Genomic DNA, 20285 nt, shown 5'->3' on the forward strand with positions numbered 1-20285 from the left:
AGAGACGGACTTCAGCGAACTCTCTGTGGAGCTCAAAAAGGAAGAGGATTATACTTTTGTCTCTACTGCCTCTGTCCGTGTGGCTCCTCCTTCTAGCGCTGTGCAGATAACTGCAAATGTGAGCATCACGGCAAACCCAAAGGATGAACAACCTGCCAATCCTATTTCAAAGACAAAAGCAACGGCTAAGTCCCCCCATGTTTCTACCGTGATGGTTCAGTCCAAACAGTTGAAAAAGGAAGTATACTCAGAGCAGCATTTGGAGGAGGTCTCAAACCGGCTTTACAGAGTCCTATATGGGTACAATGTTGTTGAAGTGAAGTCAAGTTGTGAGCACCTTGTCACTGAATCCCAGTCTCCACAGCCTGTGGAGACATCCAGTGTGGAGGACATACAAGCTGAAATGGGGTCTGATGAGGTAAAGGAACCTTTCCAGGGCTTCCGTCTTGAGGCAGATGTTTCTCCTGTTTCTGAGCCTGTCGTTGATGTACACCAAGATGTCTTTGACCAAGCAGATATCTCCTCTGATTTTCAGGTGGAAGCTATCAAGGTTAAACGCCACACCCCTGATTTAACCACCTTCGAAACAGATATAAATAACAAAGCTTTATCTGAAATACCCCTAGTCCCTTTAGACATAAATCGCACTACTCTGCTTTCAGAATCTCCTAGACCAGAATATAGTGTCTCTGATACATTAATCCAGGTATTACATGACTCCGCTGTTGAGATGTCAAGAGAGGAGTCTCCCAGACCAGCCAAGTCTGATATACCTGGTCTGGAATACACATTTGAGATAACCCTACCCATAAATCAACCCAAACCTCCATGTGAGCATGCAACATCTGACCTTTCTGACCCAGCTTTACCAGAGTCAGTTAGTTCATTCACAGACTACAGGCCGTTGACACCAGAATCTATGAGTTCTGATTCTGACGATAAATCCTCGTCACTGGTAACAGCATTAGCATACCCAGCTGCAGTTAAGAGCTCAGTGCAGGCAAGATCGTCTTCGCTTGAGTCACTGAAGTCAGCAGATGAGTTTGACTCTCCCGATTCCCCAGCAGCCGAGTGTCGTCTATACACTCCTGATTTTTCAGCACTGTTGACCGAGAGTAGAGCCTCATCCCCTGAATCAGTGTCATCTTTGAACGAACTGAGTCTTCTCACACCTGATTCACCCATTCCTCAGTTCAGACCCCTTTCTCCTCTACCACCCCCTGTGGTTGAATGGGAGACTGCGGGATACCCAGCTTACACACCTGGGCAAATGTTCTTGAGTGCACCAGGTGCTGCGTCTGGCCTGCTAGCACTAGACATAGAGGACAGGCCTTTGACCCCAATGGTTTCCAACAAGGAAGCTTTCGGTAGGCCAATATCGCCAGGTAGTGAATGTAGCTATGGTAGGTCTATTTCCATTGAGTCAATAACATTTGATTGTGAGGAGAGGGCATCATCACCTGTGGTTCTAGAGACAGAAGAGTGGTTGTATACACCCCACTCTTCACCTGAGTGTAGAGAGATGTCCCCTGACATGTACTTAGATGACATGAGGGCATTGTCACCTGTTTCAGTAGCCTCTGTAAATGAATATAGGCCACTATCGCCTGACTCACCTGTACCCGACTTTGGACAGGGTTTTCCTGAATCTTTTTCTGTTTCAAGTGCCACTGTAGACGATAGATCATCGTCACCTGAATCAATATTATCTAATATGGAATTTGAAACGGTTTTGTTGTTGTCCATGCTTTTTGAGGATAGACCATCATCACCTGAATCGATTGCGTCTGTAGATGAAAACGGGCTACTTTCTCCTGACTCACCCCTACCTGTGTTAGATGATCAGTATGTTGTCGAATACAGGTCAACTTCACCTGAGTCAATATTTTCAGATGTAGAATATGGGGCCTTGTCTCTCGCGGAGCTTTTTGATGAAGAAAGACGTCCGTCACCGGATTCAGTCACATCTGTAGATGAATTCAGGGCCCTATCTCCTGACTCACCAATACCTGATTTTGGATCTTTACTACCTTTATCTGCTGCGTCTGTAACTGGCTATAGGTCGACTTCCCCTGAATCAGAAGAGTCAGAATGCGATTACAAACAAGAATGGGATTTCAATGATGAATATCATAGACCAGAGTCAGTGACATCAGATACTGAAGATAGACCAGCAACACCTCTACCAGTGTCACAACCAGACTCAGATGATGACTGGGTGCTTTTATCATTGTCAGATACTGAGGAAAAACCCCTGTCACCCCTGTCCTTACCTAAATTCATGTCAATTTCACTTGAATCAGCTAATCTCATGGCTGAAGACAGGGCATTGTCACATGATCCCGCAGCAACAGTAAATGAGTTTAGGAATCCGTCTCAGGAATCGTCCTCGTATATAACAGTGGGAGGCATTACAGTAACGGTACACAGTTCATCATCACTTCAGTCAGTATATTCGGACACTGAATATGAAGCCCCTTGTGTAACAGAGCCTAGGTCAGTCACAGCACAATCAGAGAATTCAAGCAAAGATATTATCCCACAGTGGTCAGAAAAAGACAAGTCTGGGAAACGTGAACCCCTTGAGAAGACAAAATCTTCCAAAAAAAGAAAATCCACAAAGACCATTAAATCTGTGCTGAAACAAAGCCCTCAGTCTAAACATGCTCACACACAGTCATCTGAAGAAACTTCATCTGTGAGCCACTCAGAACATGTGACTGAAGCTGAACCATCTGAACAAAAGCCATCTAAATCTATAGCATCAGGGCCCACTGAAAAAGAGCTATCAATAAAGTCAGCTGTAACTTTAAAGGATGGAATTCAACCAGAAATTTGTGAAAATAAACCCGACAAACAACCAATAGCATCAATAGTAACTCAACCTAAAATCAACCAGGATATGATGTCACCTGATGTCGCACCACTTTCAAATGTTCTGCCATTATCATCTGAACTTAAGTCTATAACATCATTGCTTCCAGGAGAAGTGCCAGGTTACAAACTAGTTTATGAAGCAGAACAATGGAAGCTCATCTCTCAAATGCATGATCCCCAATATGTAGGAGAAACCTTTGGTAGTAAGACGGGTATGTTTGAGTACGAAGGGTGTAAAATACAGCATGCACAGCCATCCGAGCCTGGAAGTGATGTTTTCTCAATCAAAGACAAACTTCCATCAGCTGATTGTGAGCCAGATCATAGACCACTGTCACCAGAGTCTTTAGCTGACTACAGACCTATGTCTCCTAACTCACTGATGTTATTGACAAATATCTCAACTGATGTTCAGAATTCATCTGAACCAGACCAGACAAACCCCAACCCACCCACCGACAAGGGTAAACCTTCGAAGAAACGTAAATCGAAGAAATCATTCAAACCCGATCTTGAGTCTCCAGTGGTTCTTACAGAACTTAAACCGACCAGACCCCTAACTAGAGAGGCTGTGCATACCTTGTCTACAGTATCATCACCAACTGTGCCAGAAGGCAAGTCATTGTCACTTGAATCAGCTACAGAGGTCTCTGAACATCTACCTGTTGAGTCTTTACCTTCTTCATGTGACGATAGTCCACCAATACCTCCAGGAGCAAAACGAGTGCCAGTCTACAGGCTTGTCTATGATGCAGAGTTGTGGAAGCTAATATCTCAGATGCATGATCCCCAATATGTGGGGGAAACATTTAGTAGTAAGACGGGTGTTTTTGAGTATGTTGGAAGTAGAATAGAGTATGCACAAACTGAGCCAAGTATAACCAATGAGGAAGGAGATCTTAGTTTTGATCCTGTTTATGTACAAATAGATGAAATCGACAGCATAGTGTCCCCAGTTGTCATTGAGTCCACAATACCTCAGGATAGACCATTGTCTCCTGATTCAGAATCGGAATATATTCCTCTCCCATATGAGTCTGTCAGTGTGATGACTGGTCTGAGATCAGAATCTCCAGAGTCTCTGGATAGTCATAACGCTTTATCCCCAGATTCCCCCACACCCCAGTTTGCACCATCTTTACTTGAAACGACTCAATCATTTCATAGAGGATCTTCACCTGAATCAGTATCCGATGTCGATTCAGTTGATGTATCTGAGGCCTTTGTTGTAGAACAAAGAGCATATTCCCCTGGTTCAGAAGAACCACAGAGTGTAGAGAGACCAGTACCGTCACCTCCATCATTACCTCCAACAACAATAAAAGTGCCAGTTTATAGACTTGTCTATGATGCAGAGCTTTGGAAGTTCATCTCTAAAATACAAGATCCCCAGTATGTAGGTGAAACTTTCTGTAGTAAGACAGGAGTGTTCGAGTATGCAAGCACAAAAATAGAGTATGTGCAGACAGCTCCAGATGTCAAAGAGGTAACTAAAGATGTTGGTGTGGATAGTGCTGTGGTCCGCCAAATACCTACAGTTGACCCTGAAGTCATTGATGGGTCGCAGGCTGTGCCACCATGGACTTGTAGTAAGTCTGTCCCATCTCAACACAGGCCGCTATCACCTGATTCTGAATCAGAATACAGGCCTTTATCACCCCAGTCTATGGGGCTGATCACTAGTCTTAGATCTGATTCTCCAGAATCTGTGAAGTCCTTGGATGAGTATAGGGCTCTTTCCCCAGATTCCCCTATACCCCAGTATTCAGTATCCTTCCCTGGAACAGTTCCTTCATATCATAGATCTTCATCACCTGAATCAGTGTCCGATGCAGAAATTGACATATTTTATGGAGGTTTTGATGCTGATTTTAGGGCATCTTCTCCTGATTCTATAGCATCAGTCAAGGAGAACAGGCCTCTCTCACCCGACTCTCCCATACCTCAGTTTAGACCTGCAGTACAGACATTTGTTACATCTGGTACAAGTGGATACAGATCGTCCTCACCCGAGTCACCGGCATCAGATATTGAGTTTGCATTCTCAGACTATGATACTCTTGTTTTTGAAAAAAGACCAGACTCACCTGAATCGATAGTGTCAGAGACTGACAGACCTCTCTCTCCCGAGTCCTTACCTGACTACAGACCCATGTCGCCTGAGTCCCTGATGCAGTTGTCTAATACTAGAGCATCATCACCTGCATCTGTAACATCTGTCAATGAGTATAGGGCTTTGTCCCCGGACTCGCCCATCCCACAATATTTACAGTATTTCACAGAATCCACGGTATTTGTGGCAGGGAGCCGACCAGCGTCACCTGAGGTTATCATTTCAGACAGTGAGTTGGACCCGTTGGATACCGCTGATTTCTCAGTTAAAGGAAGGCCAGACTCTCCTGATTCAACAGGATCAGTAGATGAGTACAGACGGTTATCTCCTGATTCACCCATACCTCAGTTCAGACAATGGGACACTACTTTATTAACGACATGCTTTAGGTCAACATCACCTGAATCCTCATGGTCAGATGGGGACATGGACAGAGATTTGTGCTTGTCAACTCTCTTTGAAGTTAGACCGTTGTCACCAGATTCAGTAGCATCTGTAGATGAATATAGGGCACTCTCTCCTGACTCACCAATACCTCAGTTCAGACAATGGGACACTACTTTATTAATGACAGGGAATAGGTCAACTTCACCTGAATCAGTTGTATCAGATATCGAATATGCACCTAAGATTTCAGATGTTTTCGACGTAGAGGAAAGACCAGACTCACCTGAATCAATAGTATCAGAGACTGAGGAGAGACCTTTGTCCCCTGATTCCTTACCTGACTACAGACCAATGTCACTTGAGTCTCTGATGCTATTGGCTGACGTTAGAACATCGTCCCCTGAATCCACAGCTTCAGTTAATGAGTGTAGACTTCTCTCCCCAGACTCCCCCATACCTGAATTCAGACATGCATCTCTGTTTTCAACTGTAGGGTACAGGTCATCCTCCCCTGAGTCTTTACTGTCAGATTCAGACTTGGAACCAGAGTTGTTCTTACCAGAGATCTTTAAGGACAGATCATCATCCCCTGAGTCTACAGGATCAGTAAACGACCATATGCCATTATCACCTGATTCACCCTTACCTGACTTTAGACTAGCACTATTAGCCTCATATTCAGCTGCTGGATATAGATCAGCATCACCCGAATCTGTGATTTCAGATGTTGAGTTTGCTCGTCTGACTTCTGACGTTTTGTTATTGGAGGACAGACCAGACTCACCTGATTCAACAGGATCAGTAGATAAGTACAGACAGTTATCCCCTGATTCACCCATACCTCAGTTCAGACAATGGGACACTACTTTATTAACGACAAGGTATAGGTCGACATCACCTGAATCAGTTGTATCAGATATTGAATATGCACCTAAGATTTCAGATGTTTTCGATGTTGATGACAGACCAGACTCACCTGATTCAACAGGATCAGTAGATGAGTACAGACAGTTATCCCCTGATTCACCCATACCTCAGTTCAGACAATGGGACACTACTTTATTAACAACATGCTTTAGGTCAACATCACCTGAATCCTCATGGTCAGATGGGGACATGGACAGAGATTTGTGCTTGTCAACTCTCTTTGAAGTTAGACCGTTGTCACCAGATTCAGTAGCATCTGTAGATGAATATAGGGCACTTTCTCCTGACTCACCAATACCTCAGTTCAGACAATGGGACACTACTTTATTAATGACAGGGAATAGGTCAACTTCACCTGAATCAGTTGTATCAGATATCGAATATGCACCTAAGATTTCAGATGTTTTCGACGTAGAGGAAAGACCAGACTCACCTGAATCAATAGTATCAGAGACTGAGGAGAGACCTTTGTCCCCTGATTCCTTACCTGACTACAGACCAATGTCACCTGAGTCTCTGATGCTATTGGCTGACGTTAGAACATCGTCCCCTGAATCCACAGCTTCAGTTAATGAGTGTAGACTTCTCTCCCCAGACTCCCCCATACCTGAATTCAGACATGCATCTCTGTTTTCAACTGTAGGGTACAGGTCATCCTCCCCTGAGTCTTTACTGTCAGATTCAGACTTGGAACCAGAGTTGTTCTTACCAGAGATCTTTAAGGACAGATCATCATCCCCTGAGTCTACAGGATCAGTAAACGACCATATGCCATTATCACCTGATTCACCCATACCTGACTTTAGACTAGCACTATTAGCCTCATATTCAGCTGCTGGATATAGATCAGCATCACCTGAATCTGTGATTTCAGATGTTGAGTTTGCTCGTCTGACTTCTGACGTTTTGTTATTGGAGGACAGACCAGACTCACCTGATTCAACAGGATCAGTAGATAAGTACAGACAGTTATCCGCTGATTCACCCATACCTCAGTTCAGACAATGGGACACTACTTTATTAACGACAAGGTATAGGTCGACATCACCTGAATCAGTTGTATCAGATATTGAATATGCACCTAAGATTTCAGATGTTTTCGATGTTGATGACAGACCAGACTCACCTGATTCAACAGGATCAGTAGATGAGTACAGACAGTTATCCCCTGATTCACCCATACCTCAGTTCAGACAATGGGACACTACTTTATTAACAACATGCTTTAGGTCAACATCACCTGAATCCTCATGGTCAGATGGGGACATGGACAGAGATTTGTGCTTGTCAACTCTCTTTGAAGTTAGACCGTTGTCACCAGATTCAGTAGCATCTGTAGATGAATATAGGGCACTTTCTCCTGACTCACCAATACCTCAGTTCAGACAATGGGACACTACTTTATTAATGACAGGGAATAGGTCAACTTCACCTGAATCAGTTGTATCAGATATTGAATATGCACCTAAGATTTCAGATGTTTTTGATGTAGAGGAAAGACCAGACTCACCTGAATCAATAGTATCAGAGACTGAGGAGAGACCTTTGTCCCCTGATTCCTTACCTGACTACAGACCAATGTCACCTGAGTCTCTGATGCTATTGGCTGACGTTAGAACATCGTCCCCTGAATCCACAGCTTCAGTTGATGAGCATAGACCGTTGTCTCCAGATTCACCAATTCCTAACTTTACACACAATGTTTTGGAATTTACCACAACGGTAAAGGGATATAGCTGTTCTTCTCCTGAATCAATAACATCAGACATGGAATTTGATTTGGTTTACTCTGAGTCTAATTCTCACAAAAGAGCATTATCACCTGTGTCGGTGACATCAGATGATGAAAATAAGCCATTATCACCCGAGTCACCTATACCTGATTATAGGAAGACTATACCAGTATATTGTGTGTCAGTGAGGGATTTATCTCCCAGTGAACTATCAGATTCTGAAAACCAAGGTTCCTCCGAAAAGTTTTTAATTACTGAGAGACCAACATCACCTGAATCTATCGAATCTGAAAGCAGAGAAGTGCACAAGATGAGCCAAGTATCCCTGCAAGAATCCCAGCCAGTCTCGGTATCAGATTGCCAAGCTGTTGGGGATATGCCAACTCAAAGTAAAGCAATAGCCGATAATGTTGTTTTTTCTACAGACATGGCTGCTTCAGAAACAGTGCATGAATCAGCGATGATGGTCTCAGAGTACAAACTTGTCTATGACGCTGAGCTTTGGAAGCTCATCTCTCAAATCCACGACCCCCAGTATGTAGGAGAGACCTATAGTAGTAAAACAGGGTTTCTGGAGTGTGTTGAGAGTAGAATTGAGTATGTCCAGACTCCACCTGAGGTAGCCGAAGACGCCCGTGGAACCAGTGAGATCAACTTAACAGGCTCTGACATTTTAGATTTTAAACAGACTCCTTCAGCAGCTATAAATGAGACAGATGCAGTTCGTGATGTAGTCTGTTCCGATAGTGTGGAAGAACTATCCAAACTTCTTGCCCCTGAATCCCCTGCATCAGTAAAGGAGTGTGAATCCTCGTCACTTGCTTCCAAACACAGAGAATCTGAGTATACTTCTGAAACAGCGGCTCCAGAGTCAGCCCCAGACTCTGAGGATGAATGGGTGATTGTGTCTGTGTCAGATACAGAGGACAGACCCCTGTCACCTGACTCAGAACCTGAGTACAGGCCCATGTCACCTGACTCAGAACCTGAGTACAGGCCCATGTCACCTGACTCAGAACCTGAGTACAGGCCCATGTCTCTAGAAACAGCCTTGCAAATGGCCGAAGCTAGAGCCTCGTCACCGGAATCAAGGCCAGAGGTCAATCAGAACAGATCCCTATCTCCAGACTCCCCCATACCTCAGTTTAAAACATCATGCGAGTACATAACAACGTATATAAAACACAGGTCTTCATCACCCGAGTCGATGGCTTCGGATTCTGAATATGAGCTGATGGTAACATCAACGACCATTGAGCTTGAGTACAGGCCATCCTCACCTGAATCAATAGCATCAGTCACTGAGTTCCAGCGTCTCTCGCCTGATTCTCCTGTACCTGAGTTTATGAAGCTATTGTCTCAGTATTTCATGGAGCCCATTGGCGATGGATCATATTCACCAGTTTCTGTGTCTTCAGATACAGTATTTGAGCCATTACCTGTAGAGTCCTGGGATGATGTTCACTCAAGACCAACATCTCCTGAATCGGAAGGTTCAGAGGAAGAGCTTAGCCTAGGTGTTGCTGATATGGAAACTCTGAGGCCCCAAATAAAATATTTGAGTCATGTGACATCTGCAGCAAGGCTCGAGTTTCCCCTAGTTCTACCCAAAGAAGAGCCCTGTTGTGAGCTGATGTTGGAGCAAAAACAGGCTACCGATGTTCATCAAAATCTTGGCCGATCAGAAGCCATGGTTATTTCCAAAGACCAGACACAGCAACTCTCAAACACAGTTACCATGGCAACGTTACAAGACATTAGCAAGGTTGGTAGAGACACCACTTCATACCCACGACCAGTGAAGGTCCAGGAAGTAAAGCAGCATAGAGACACCTCCCTGCATCCCAGCGATGGTCAACTGGAGACACAGGAAGCCACACAGAGGGTAAGAATCAGAGCATCGTGGTCTCTGGAAGACTGGCCTGGCTTGTGTCTTGAAGGATTGCAATAACAGCTAACTGTAATGTACGATTTTGTGGGTAAAACGACACGCCTGGTTTTTCTGTGTGGAAATGCACTGGAATGGACTTTGATTCTAATGGATGTACATTAACATAGTATTCGGATTGATGGAGTGAGTTAACTAATTGATTGCAGTAAGAAAATAAGTAGGTTGTGTTTCTTAACTGTATCGGATACCATGGTGAAGTAAGCAAATCACGTGCATGCACCTAAAGGTTTTTTATGGCTTTTCTTTATCGGATGTTTTCAGACTGAGTATCAATCGAAACCCTGCTCGTTGTAAACTCATGCTAGTGTGGTGCCATGGATGTGATTGTTTTGGTGCATCTCGTGCTGTAAAGTCTAAATTGTCATAGTGAGGTGATCTCAATATCTATCTCCAGGCATCCACTCAATCTGCAGAGGAAACACAATTGCAGTCCAGTTTGGGGAAGTTGCCTACAAAACAAAAAGAACATACTTTACTTGAGCAATGGTCTTCCGATATGACACCCGAATGTGTGGTCCGCTCATCTACCACAAAGACCAAGACAACCACTCATCTTAAACCACTGATCTCGACCCCACTACATTTTCCTGATCAGGATACAACCCACAGAGCTGTAACACCTAACCTACATCAATCTCCTTTAGAAACCTGTTCTAAAGCTGACACAGGATTCTTTGAGTTCAGCCCCTCCTCCCCACAATTCGACAGGTTTTCCAACTGGAGTCAGTCAGCATCTGATGAAACTCAAAGCAATGAGTTTTCGCCAATGTCGAGCCAGTTCTTGGCACCACCTGATTACGAAGCACTGTTTTCTGGACAGCAGTCCTTGAGAGTGTCAGAATGCTCTCAGGTCTCCCTGACAGATTTGAGTCCAGTGTCCCCGGTGTTTAGTGACTCTTCCTCAGATAAGGATCGGATCCGAACCGCAAACCAGGGGGCTCAGGGTCCTTTAGAACCTGTGAAAGTCGTACCTGGTGGGGCAGACGACTTTCAATGTTCTCCTGACTTCAACAGAGTCCTTTCTGAATTTGAGAAATCTCTCTCAGCATTTGGACCAGAACATTCAAAACCCCCAACCATAGAAGCTTCTCTGGACAAAGAAACCACTGAAGAGGAAGATGAAGACCTTGAGTTCTTTGACTGCAAACAGGCCTTCTCCGACACCTCAGATCCCAACGACCTTGAGCCAGAAGATCTAAAGATGGCTTATCACGTCTCGGAACCCCCATCTCCACTACCCAGCAGTCCTGATGCTGGCATCCGTAAGGAAAGTCCAGTGTACACTGGGTACCCGTTCCTACGAGTCGATGATCGCAGTCGCTTTTCCTCAGGTAGTGAAAGTCTTGGTGACTTTGCCTACGATTCAGACCACAGATCTTCAGGTGCTTTTCCAATGTGTGAGGAGCTTCCAGCTAGGGGACAAGAAGGGTTTGAAGATGACGATGATGACTCTCTTGGAAGGGTAAGAGGTAGCGCATGAGGTCGAGTGCACCCTCCCCTGGTTTGTTCCCTGGTTTCTCAGGCTGATTGCAGTGTCCTTGCAGGCTAAAAAGATCCACTGATTCAAACACTCGTATTAACACTACACAGAGACTAATGAGAACCTAAGTGGTGTGTTTGCACGTATATATACTTACAACACACTGTTAAGGGCCTAAAAAGCGTATTAATAACTGTACTATGGAATCATCTTAAGCCTGACCAACAACATTTGATTTTGATAATGCTCCCTTTTGCTGTGTTTGAAGTGTGAGTTGTATCATATGTTGTAAAGGGGTTTTGAACATAGTATATTGTGTTATATGTAAATGCTATTCACGTTACCACCCCCTGCTGAAGGGCTTGCGTGTGTTGCTAAGAATGAGTACCCACTTTCCTATCTTGCATGGCTGATGTGATTGAAGGCTGTTCTATGACTGTACCTTCTCTTCATCTACATCAACTCCATAATCCCATATTGTAGATTTATTTCTGCATAATCATAACTAGTATAAAATAATGTCCTGCCTCCCTAGCCACCTAGAAAGAAGTGGTTATAAAACAGAGAACAGAAGGAACAATCATTGCCTTGAGTCTGTCCTCATGTGCTTGCAGTAATGTTATGTCCGTGTACTGTATCTGTAACCATATCTCCCTACCCACAATGCCTTTGTGCTGTCTCCCAGGAGATAGCTGAAGAGTTAGGGCTGCTGTCGGATAGTTCAGAGGAGGAGGTGTTGACCACCAGGGTGGTCCGGCGCAGAGTAATTATCCAGGTACTGCAGGCATGGTGGGGTGGAGGCTGTCTGCTGTGGAGGATTATAGAGTTGTGTGTGTGGGGGGGGGGGCACTGCACTGTTTGCTGTGCTGTACTTTTAGTCAAATCCCAGTTTCCTGCTGCCTGGTGGCTTTTCTTGTTTTTCTTTTTCCTTCATAATAGTCTTACACCACATTCTCATTTTGTACCATATTACACTTTTATCTTGTTGCCACGAGTTTGAAATTTCAAACGACCGGGGTCGTCATCTGTAGTTTTTTTTTCCCTCTGTGTGGCCGGTGGCCATGAATGTTCCGAGTGTGTTCTGTTCTATACCGTCAGAGACCTGACTGGACTTGTGTTTTCCCTCCAGGCGGATGAGCTGCCAGACATCCCACCACAGACCGTGACTGAGGAGCAGTACACAGATGAACATGGCAACATGGTAGTGAAGAAGGTAGAGCCACACGCTATGTTCACACATGTATTCCAGTCAAGAGTGCTGAAGCTCCAATACAACAGTTCTACAAGCGGCATTTATTAGTTAAAGTGACAGAACAGACTATGATTTGTTTGATTAATCATTTATTTGGCTCCGCCAACACAAAAAGTCCACTGGACTGTTGCCAAGCAACACAAACATGATCCTGCACTAAAGTGACTAGTGCTAGCAAGTTGGTATCATTTACATTTATTTGTATGTATTTTATTGTGCAACCAGTGAAATAAGATGGCATGTTTGATTCCGATAAGTTAAGTTTGATAGATCAACCGTTAATGCAAGCGGAGTGATACAGGTATAGTTAAAAGTCCCTGTGCTTTTATCATCTAAAATAAGCACACATGGAATGCCTCATGTCCAATCAAATTACTGGGTCGGAACTAACTGTTGTATAAATGTACATACTGTCAATACACATGTACCAATACTGTATTTCTCAGCATACTTTGGTGTTGACTTGACAGTGATTCTTATTCAACTCAAACAAACCAACTGGCATACAGTATTCACATCCTGCCGTGTCCCCTCCAGATCACGAGGAAGGTGATTCGTCAGTATGTGTCCCCGGACGGCGTGCCGAGGCAGGATGTGACAATGGAGGGATCTCACCAGGAGATGGTCCATGTGGAGGAGGGAGACTCCTTCTCCAAGGTGGTGAAGAGGACTGTGGTGCGGAGCGAGGGAGATCAGACTGAGGTGACTGACTCCTTTTCTTATCAAACTACAATAATGACAGCATGTAGACCAGGACATAGAATTGATCATTTACTGACACATGTAATGAATGCTACTGTGTACTGGTGATATCAGTGACCTTTGAACCCGGCATGTTGCCTGTCTAGGTGACCTTCTCGGAGCCCTATGTGCTGGTGGGCGCTGCCACTGCCTCAGAGTTTGAGGCGGAGCCGGCGCAGGGCCGGAAGGTCAGCAAGGTGGTGAAGACCACAGTGGTCAGGGGCGAGAGGATGGAGAAGCAGACCGGAGACCGCTCGCTGGCTGCAGATCTCCCCTCAGCCAGAGAGGACTTTGAGAAGGTAAGAGCTCTGGAGAGCCAGTAATCCTTTCTCCTGTTAACTTTCCTGGCTGGTGATAAAGGCTGATACATTTAAGATGATCAATTGTACCAAGGTTAATGGTGGACCCTACAGTCTCTGAAACCACCTGCTCTTGTTCTGTCACATATAGGCGTTGAGTTATGCTGGAGGCTTTGGGAAAATCCTCCTGCCTCATTTAGTAGAAAGAGAGGTTATCAAGGATGACGGCTCTGTTGTCAAAAGGTTTGCCACCAGCATGGAACTGCAGTGTGTTGATTAACAACAGAGGCTATGTTGGTGTAGCACTCCATAGATTTGACGTCAAAGCATGTCACTAGCTTAGGGGGGTGTTCGGGGTCCTCTGTCCTATATGTTTTAGATGTTTCCCTGCTCCAACACACCTGATTCAAATGAATGGTTGTTATTAGGCTTCTGCTGAGCTTCATAACAACCCATTCATTAGAATCAGGTGTGCTGGAGCAGGGAAACGTACAGGACCATGGACCAGGATTGAACACCCCAACTGTAGCTTAACCTTATACAACCTTACGGCAGATTCTAACGTAAGCATTCACCTCAGTAACTAATCAGATGGGTGTGGCGAAAAAGGAGCAACCCTGCATGGTGTGTTCATGGGCTAGAGTCAGTATGACCTACCAGAAAGGGTTTATCAAATCCAAGATGAAAATCCTTAGCAGCACGCATCTCCTTAACCCTTGTGTTATCTTCGGGTCATTCTGACCCATCAGTCATTGTGACCCACCGTCGTATTGCGACAAATTTACCGCATACAAAGACAAAGTGAAGCATTTTCTTTTAACAGCTAGGCTGTCTCAGACCCCCCACATTGCGATGGTTAAAAGAAAATTATTTTAATTTGTTTTTGTATTGGGTAAAATTGGGTAAACACAACGATGGTTCGTTATGAACCTTTGGGTCATGTGACCCGAAGGCAGCACGAGGGTTAACAGGATCTCTCCCTCCTCCCTCTCCACCCGTCTGTCTGTGTGTGTGTGTGTGTGTGTGTGTGTGTGTGTCCAGAACCCAGATGCGTAGGTCGCGCACCCAGAAGAGGACAGTGGTGAGGGACGCCCAGGGTAAGCATGTGCACCTGGAGTGTGTGGACGTCCCCCCAAAGGCCATGCAGCCAGACGCACTTCAGCACCACCTGCACACACTGCTCCAGCGCTACTGTGCTGAGGACCAGCAGGAGGAGGAGGGGGAGGAAGAAGAGGAGCAAGAGTGATTTGGGTAACTCTTCTTGGCCTCGCTCACCCTGCTTAGTCCTATACCCTCTGAGGTGAGTTATTATAACAGCCAAGCCCATGACTGAACCCCTGGTTTTAGAAGCCCCGATCTCAACCCCTCTGATGCAGACACTGGATTGTGTTTTGGTTTGGATTTATTTTCTTCCCTTTGTGGCAAATAACGGAACAATATTTATTTTAGTGCTTTAACTTTTCCCCATTTTTTTCCCCTTTTGACTTTGTTTCATTTGCTAATTTTTGTGACCAAAGATAGTTCCCTTTTTATTGTCGGGTGACGAATGAACGTAGATTGATTTTGCTCTCCTTTTTTGGGCTGCTGTGGTACAATACTGAACAAACACAAAGATCAATGGAAAACTTAAAATGGTGGGGGGCTTCACGGACGTTTGCCTCATGCACGGGCCTCTTCTCAAAGGACGATTGTAAACATTTGTATATAGAGGAGAAAAACATACATGCTCTGAAAAAGACAACAGCAATTCAAGCATTTAATTGATACAGTACATTTGCCCTCTGTAACTGCTGTACGTGCACCAATCAGACTAGATCTAATGTCCCCAGGTCGAAAGACATTGGCCTATAAGTTTAATGTTGCTGAGCTTTTGAAATATACTGTAAAGAGATAATGAATGCTGTCTTTCATCAAGGAGTCTTGGATCACACTGTTTTACAGGCGCAGAATCAACCAACAAACCGTTATACCGCTTTTCTGTTTACAAAGTTAGCTCCTGCTGGTGAAGTGTGTGATGTCTAGTTGTCTTGGCATGGGCTTTGTAAGCTTTTAGCCCCAAGAACATGTCTTTTTTTTTTTTATGTCTGTGTGTTGTGTTTTCACAATTCCTTCTTAGCGAGACATCACAAAAGGTCCACGTGTGTAAATGTGTTAGCTCATAGCATCTTCACTGGCGTCAATATAACCTGCCATATGTTCAAAGAAATTTGTGATCAGGAATGTTCTCCATTTTGACTGTCTATTTTGCACTGAACCCTAAGTTCAGTAACTTCTCGCTCTGGTTTTTCCTTCACACAAGTTTGTAATGCCACTTCACCTCCCTTCCCTGTCCATGGTACTCTTTTGATTGTCTTCTATAGCTTTTATGAAGCTTGTTAAGATTGTAAAAAGGTTTAGGAGAAAGAATGTCTTTGACTTGCTGTTAATTTTGTTTGTTGTTGGTGTTGAATGGTAAATCGTGATAATCTAGAAAGATTGGCGTTACTGAGTTTGATTATTATTTCCTGTCCTTTACAGATGGCATCACCTTGGCATATTTCATTTATTGTATTAATGGTCCGTCTGTGCTTATCTGGCCTGTGTGTGAGAGTGTCTGAGTGTGAATGTGTGTGAGAGCAGAAGATGGATGTTTGCAAATCAAACTTGACACGGATGGAATCTTGGCCTGTCAAACTATCTTAGGTATTACTTGCGGTACAGACTATATCTGTCAAAATATGGTCCTCACCTTGCCATGTACTTTCTGTGATCAAAAGCGAGAATACAACAAATGTTTAAAAAAAGAAGAAAAAAGTGGAAAAAGTATAATTTTGATTTGATGAATCAGCATCTTGTCTCCATGGTGATAACAATATTATACATATTTACAGTTTGAATATCTATGCGGGCATGTATTCGTTATCAAATTATTAATACAATAAATTGAAACACTAACCAGACATTGCAGCTGCAGTGTGTACGTTACAGAAAATAAACATTTACATGTGTCAAACGTGTAGGCTATGGTGTGCTTGTCTTTATTCCTACTTGTATAAAATAAAACATTAAATAAAATAGAGAAGGGGTACAATTTATGGGGACATTTTGAAGTGTGCTGAAGTTTAACTATCACCTCCCAACCTATTGTTTAAATTGATCTAAAATGCCCATAATGTTCAAATACTTGGAGAAACAAGAGTTTATGGGGTGTATTTTCACATTACTAAAGGACAAACATAACACTTTTTAAGCTACAGTAATGTAAGTTGTATCAGCCATCTTCCAAAAGTTAACTAGCTACTGAACCGAACCAGACTGCTACTGTTAACACTCGTAGATTTGTGACGTTTCACTGTGGCACAAAACCAAATATTTCCTAAACCGTGCAACACTTAGGGATGAGTTAGTGTCTATAATACTAACGCACGCACACACACACACACGTGAGAACAGTAGTGTGCCTTGCTGATACCAAGGACACTGAATGAATACTTACCTTGTTCCACTCCGGTATTCAGGGAGTATGCAGAAATACCACCATAAATCCAGTATTTTCTCTAGAAGAGGGTGCATAGTTATATTTTATCACAGCTAACGTTAATAAAGAAGGGACCAAAACCAACATTTGGCAGAAGTCACATCTTTATTTGACGTTTCTTAAACATGTATCAGTCCTCTCCCACCATGGCAACAGTATACACTTTGTCCAACAGTGCATTTTTGACAACTTATAAAACAGTGTGGTGTAAAGTAAGAAGGAAATCAAAGAACAATCGTGTTGTCTCACTACCCCCACTATCCCATAACGAAGAACTCAAGGGTGTGGTCATGGCTCTTATCACAATGAAACAAAAAATAAAACACCACTGTGTTACTCTGTCAGATTTATGCTTACCGGTTTTGCAATGCCACCAACTAAATTAAAAAAAAGTTTATGAATGTAATTAACAAAAACTAACAATCCTAACTCGCACCTATCAATACAAATATTTAGCTTACTGAAACAAAGCAACTCCAAATGCCAAATGACTTCCAAATTATTTTGTAAACATCAATTTGTAGTTTAAACTGTGGAGCATAGGTAACTAATTCTGGTTTTGTAGATAATAGGAATGATTTAGAAAAGGTTTCCTCCAAGACACAAACACAGCATATTAAGTTTTGTGGGTACATACATTGAGGAAATCAGATGTTTCAAGACTGGGAGGGGGGGGGGGAGACTAAACAAATAGGGTCATGCACTATACAATATTGTTGCACAGGGTTAAGCTTCAAAATTGTTCAATGATAGGAAATCTGAAAGAACAACCTACATTATCAATATCACAATATAAAACGTAAACAAAAAAAAATATATAACTGATAAAATTCACTTAATATATCCTTGTGAAAATATGATTGACTTTAAAATGTGTCATACAATGGCCATGTGTAGCAATGTATTCAGTATATGTATAGTTAACATTCGACGACTCAAATCTCTCTTTTCATGTGATGTAACGCGCACAGCAAAACATAGATCTTAGGTGTCCTCACTGTAAAAATGTCAATTGAAATTCCTATTAATCATACTTAATAATTACCTAATCAACAGCAACAAAACCAAACTGTCAGACTGTAAACTAAGGTAATCTTTCACCAGTTAATACTCCAAACTTTAAGCAAGGATATAGCAAATCACAAAGCCTATACGTCACCAAAAAGCAAGCTACTGTTCACCTATGTTTTGACATAAGTCCACCTAAAAGGCAACAGATATTACAGAACAGAACTGGTGATATGGTTGATGTGTTGGATTCAGAATATGAGACAGTTGTCAGTTCAGGCTGAAACAGAGCCAGGTACATACACAAAAGATTGAAACTCATCTTCTCTACAAAAAAACATTTCCATATCTCTGGCATGGATGTATACAGTCTCTCTATGGATTTTAAACTTAAGACTGTCTAAAACCAGAAAACCATAGAAGAAAACATGCTTCAATTCCATCTCCCAGATAAGACTGGGAAGAATGAATGTGATAAATTAAAAAAAATAATAGTAAAATTATATGAGATTTCATGGTGTTTTTTCTGTATGTTTACAAGAATCTTCAGTCCAGCAGCGACGATATGTAAACAACACTCTGAGAGGGCAGAGTGGTAGCAATGCTAGATGGGGATTGGGTGAGAGACATGACAGACACCTGGTAGGCGGGATCTCCATGGTCAACGGACCAATGTAGGCTGAGAGTGGAGGGTGGGTCGGGTTCTCAACTGTAACACAAAAAGTTTGGACTCTTTCACACAGCACTAAGACTTATCACACAAATACAGATAAGGACCTTACGGTTTTACCAGCTGAATGTGAAGCGATTTTGTGTCATTAAAGACTTCAACAGGTTCCAACTGACAACAGAAGGCTGAACCACCTAAAGCTGCACAGCTCTGAGGTGGATATGCATCAGGCTCACAGCTACCTAGATGGGGCAGGGCAGAGGGACTCACCTCTCTACTTGGCGGGCACGGTGGGTGACCCGGAGCGGTGGAAGTGGATATTCTGCCACTTGCCGTCGCGGCGGTGCCAGATACGGGTCTCCTCAGACTGCATGGTGCGGGGAGCGCCGCTGCCGTCCAGGTACTGGGTCAGCCGGATGTAGGCGATGCACGCCGCATCGTCGCCGATGATGTGGACGTGGGGGTTCAGCAGGATGGTGTGGATGGGCTGCAGCTTCACCCTGGACAGAGCTGGGGAGATAGGGAGGGAGAGGAGTCAGAATCAAATGACCTCAAGGCACAGTCCTTGAAGTATAAACATGTTTTTCCAGTAAGCTTCAGGTCATGAGGCCTTACAATTCTCGAAGTAGAAGCGGTGGAAGTCAGTTCCCTCCACCAGATTCCCCAGGGCCTCTGGTTCGAAGGACGTAAGTCCAGGGTCGCAGATCTTCCTGTGAGACACGGAAAATGAGGAACACACACACAGTTACCATGGGTGGGTTTTTCCATGGAGATCCACTGTGAATAGTGCCGTGGTGTTGATGTGGACTGAGCTAGGTGGGGGTATGAGGACTGACGTGTATGCTTCAAAATCTCCATTGTTGATGGCTTCAATCAGCTGCTCAGTCACTTTGATGATCTCCTGCTTGCGAGCTGGGAGAGGGAGAGAGAGGAGACAGAGTCCATCACAAACTTGTCCAAATGTCAGCATCCCAACAATCTCAAAGCACACAATACTGGCTTGAGACTTCCTACTGAATATGATGGAAAAGGGTTCAGTAAAGGTGGCTGGAATGAGACGGCACCACAGCAAGACCAGAAGGCTCACACGCAGGGAGAGTCGGTGGATCCTCCACCAGTACCACGGATGTTTATACCGTACAAGCACACAGTCAGTACATCCCATTACCTTTCATGTAAAGTAGGCAAGCTAAGTAGTAATGAGTATAAGAAAAGAGAGAAAAGGGATCTGTTCTTGAGGAACTGTAGGATGTTGAGATTTACAATGGCGTGGTGAGTGAGAATGCAGAATGGCTTACAAAGCACAAAAACACTGGCACACACACACCGT

General features: G+C 43.7%; 2 protein-coding genes across 20 annotated transcripts in view; one reads left to right on the forward strand and one right to left on the reverse strand.

Annotated features, from left to right (window-relative positions):
- The window catches only part of ank2b (ankyrin 2b, neuronal), a 62895-nt gene extending 46139 nt beyond the window's left edge, over positions 1-16756 (forward strand). Inside the window, exons 45-50 of the mRNA XM_062449336.1 lie at positions 12154-12243; positions 12598-12681; positions 13258-13422; positions 13569-13760; positions 13912-14003; positions 14802-16756. Of these exons, the coding sequence (XP_062305320.1) occupies positions 12154-12243; positions 12598-12681; positions 13258-13422; positions 13569-13760; positions 13912-14003; positions 14802-15006 (828 nt within the window). The 3' untranslated portion in view covers positions 15007-16756. The remainder of the gene's footprint in view (positions 1-12153; positions 12244-12597; positions 12682-13257; positions 13423-13568; positions 13761-13911; positions 14004-14801) is intronic.
- Positions 16757-17363: 607 nt separating this feature from the next.
- Positions 17364-20285, reverse strand: part of camk2d1 (calcium/calmodulin-dependent protein kinase (CaM kinase) II delta 1) — a 50119-nt gene continuing 47197 nt past the window's right edge. For all 19 annotated transcript variants that reach the window (XM_062449874.1, XM_062449876.1, XM_062449871.1 and 16 more), the window contains 4 exons: positions 19792-19867; positions 19571-19665; positions 19216-19465; positions 17364-18986 (listed from right to left, as the gene is read on the reverse strand). In XM_062449874.1, coding sequence (XP_062305858.1) covers positions 19230-19465; positions 19571-19665; positions 19792-19867 — 407 coding nt within the window. In that variant the 3' untranslated portion in view covers positions 17364-18986; positions 19216-19229. The remainder of the gene's footprint in view (positions 18987-19215; positions 19466-19570; positions 19666-19791; positions 19868-20285) is intronic.

The sequence above is a fragment of the Osmerus eperlanus genome, chromosome 23 (genome assembly GCF_963692335.1).
Source record: "Osmerus eperlanus chromosome 23, fOsmEpe2.1, whole genome shotgun sequence".
Lineage (NCBI taxonomy): Eukaryota > Metazoa > Chordata > Actinopteri > Osmeriformes > Osmeridae > Osmerus > Osmerus eperlanus.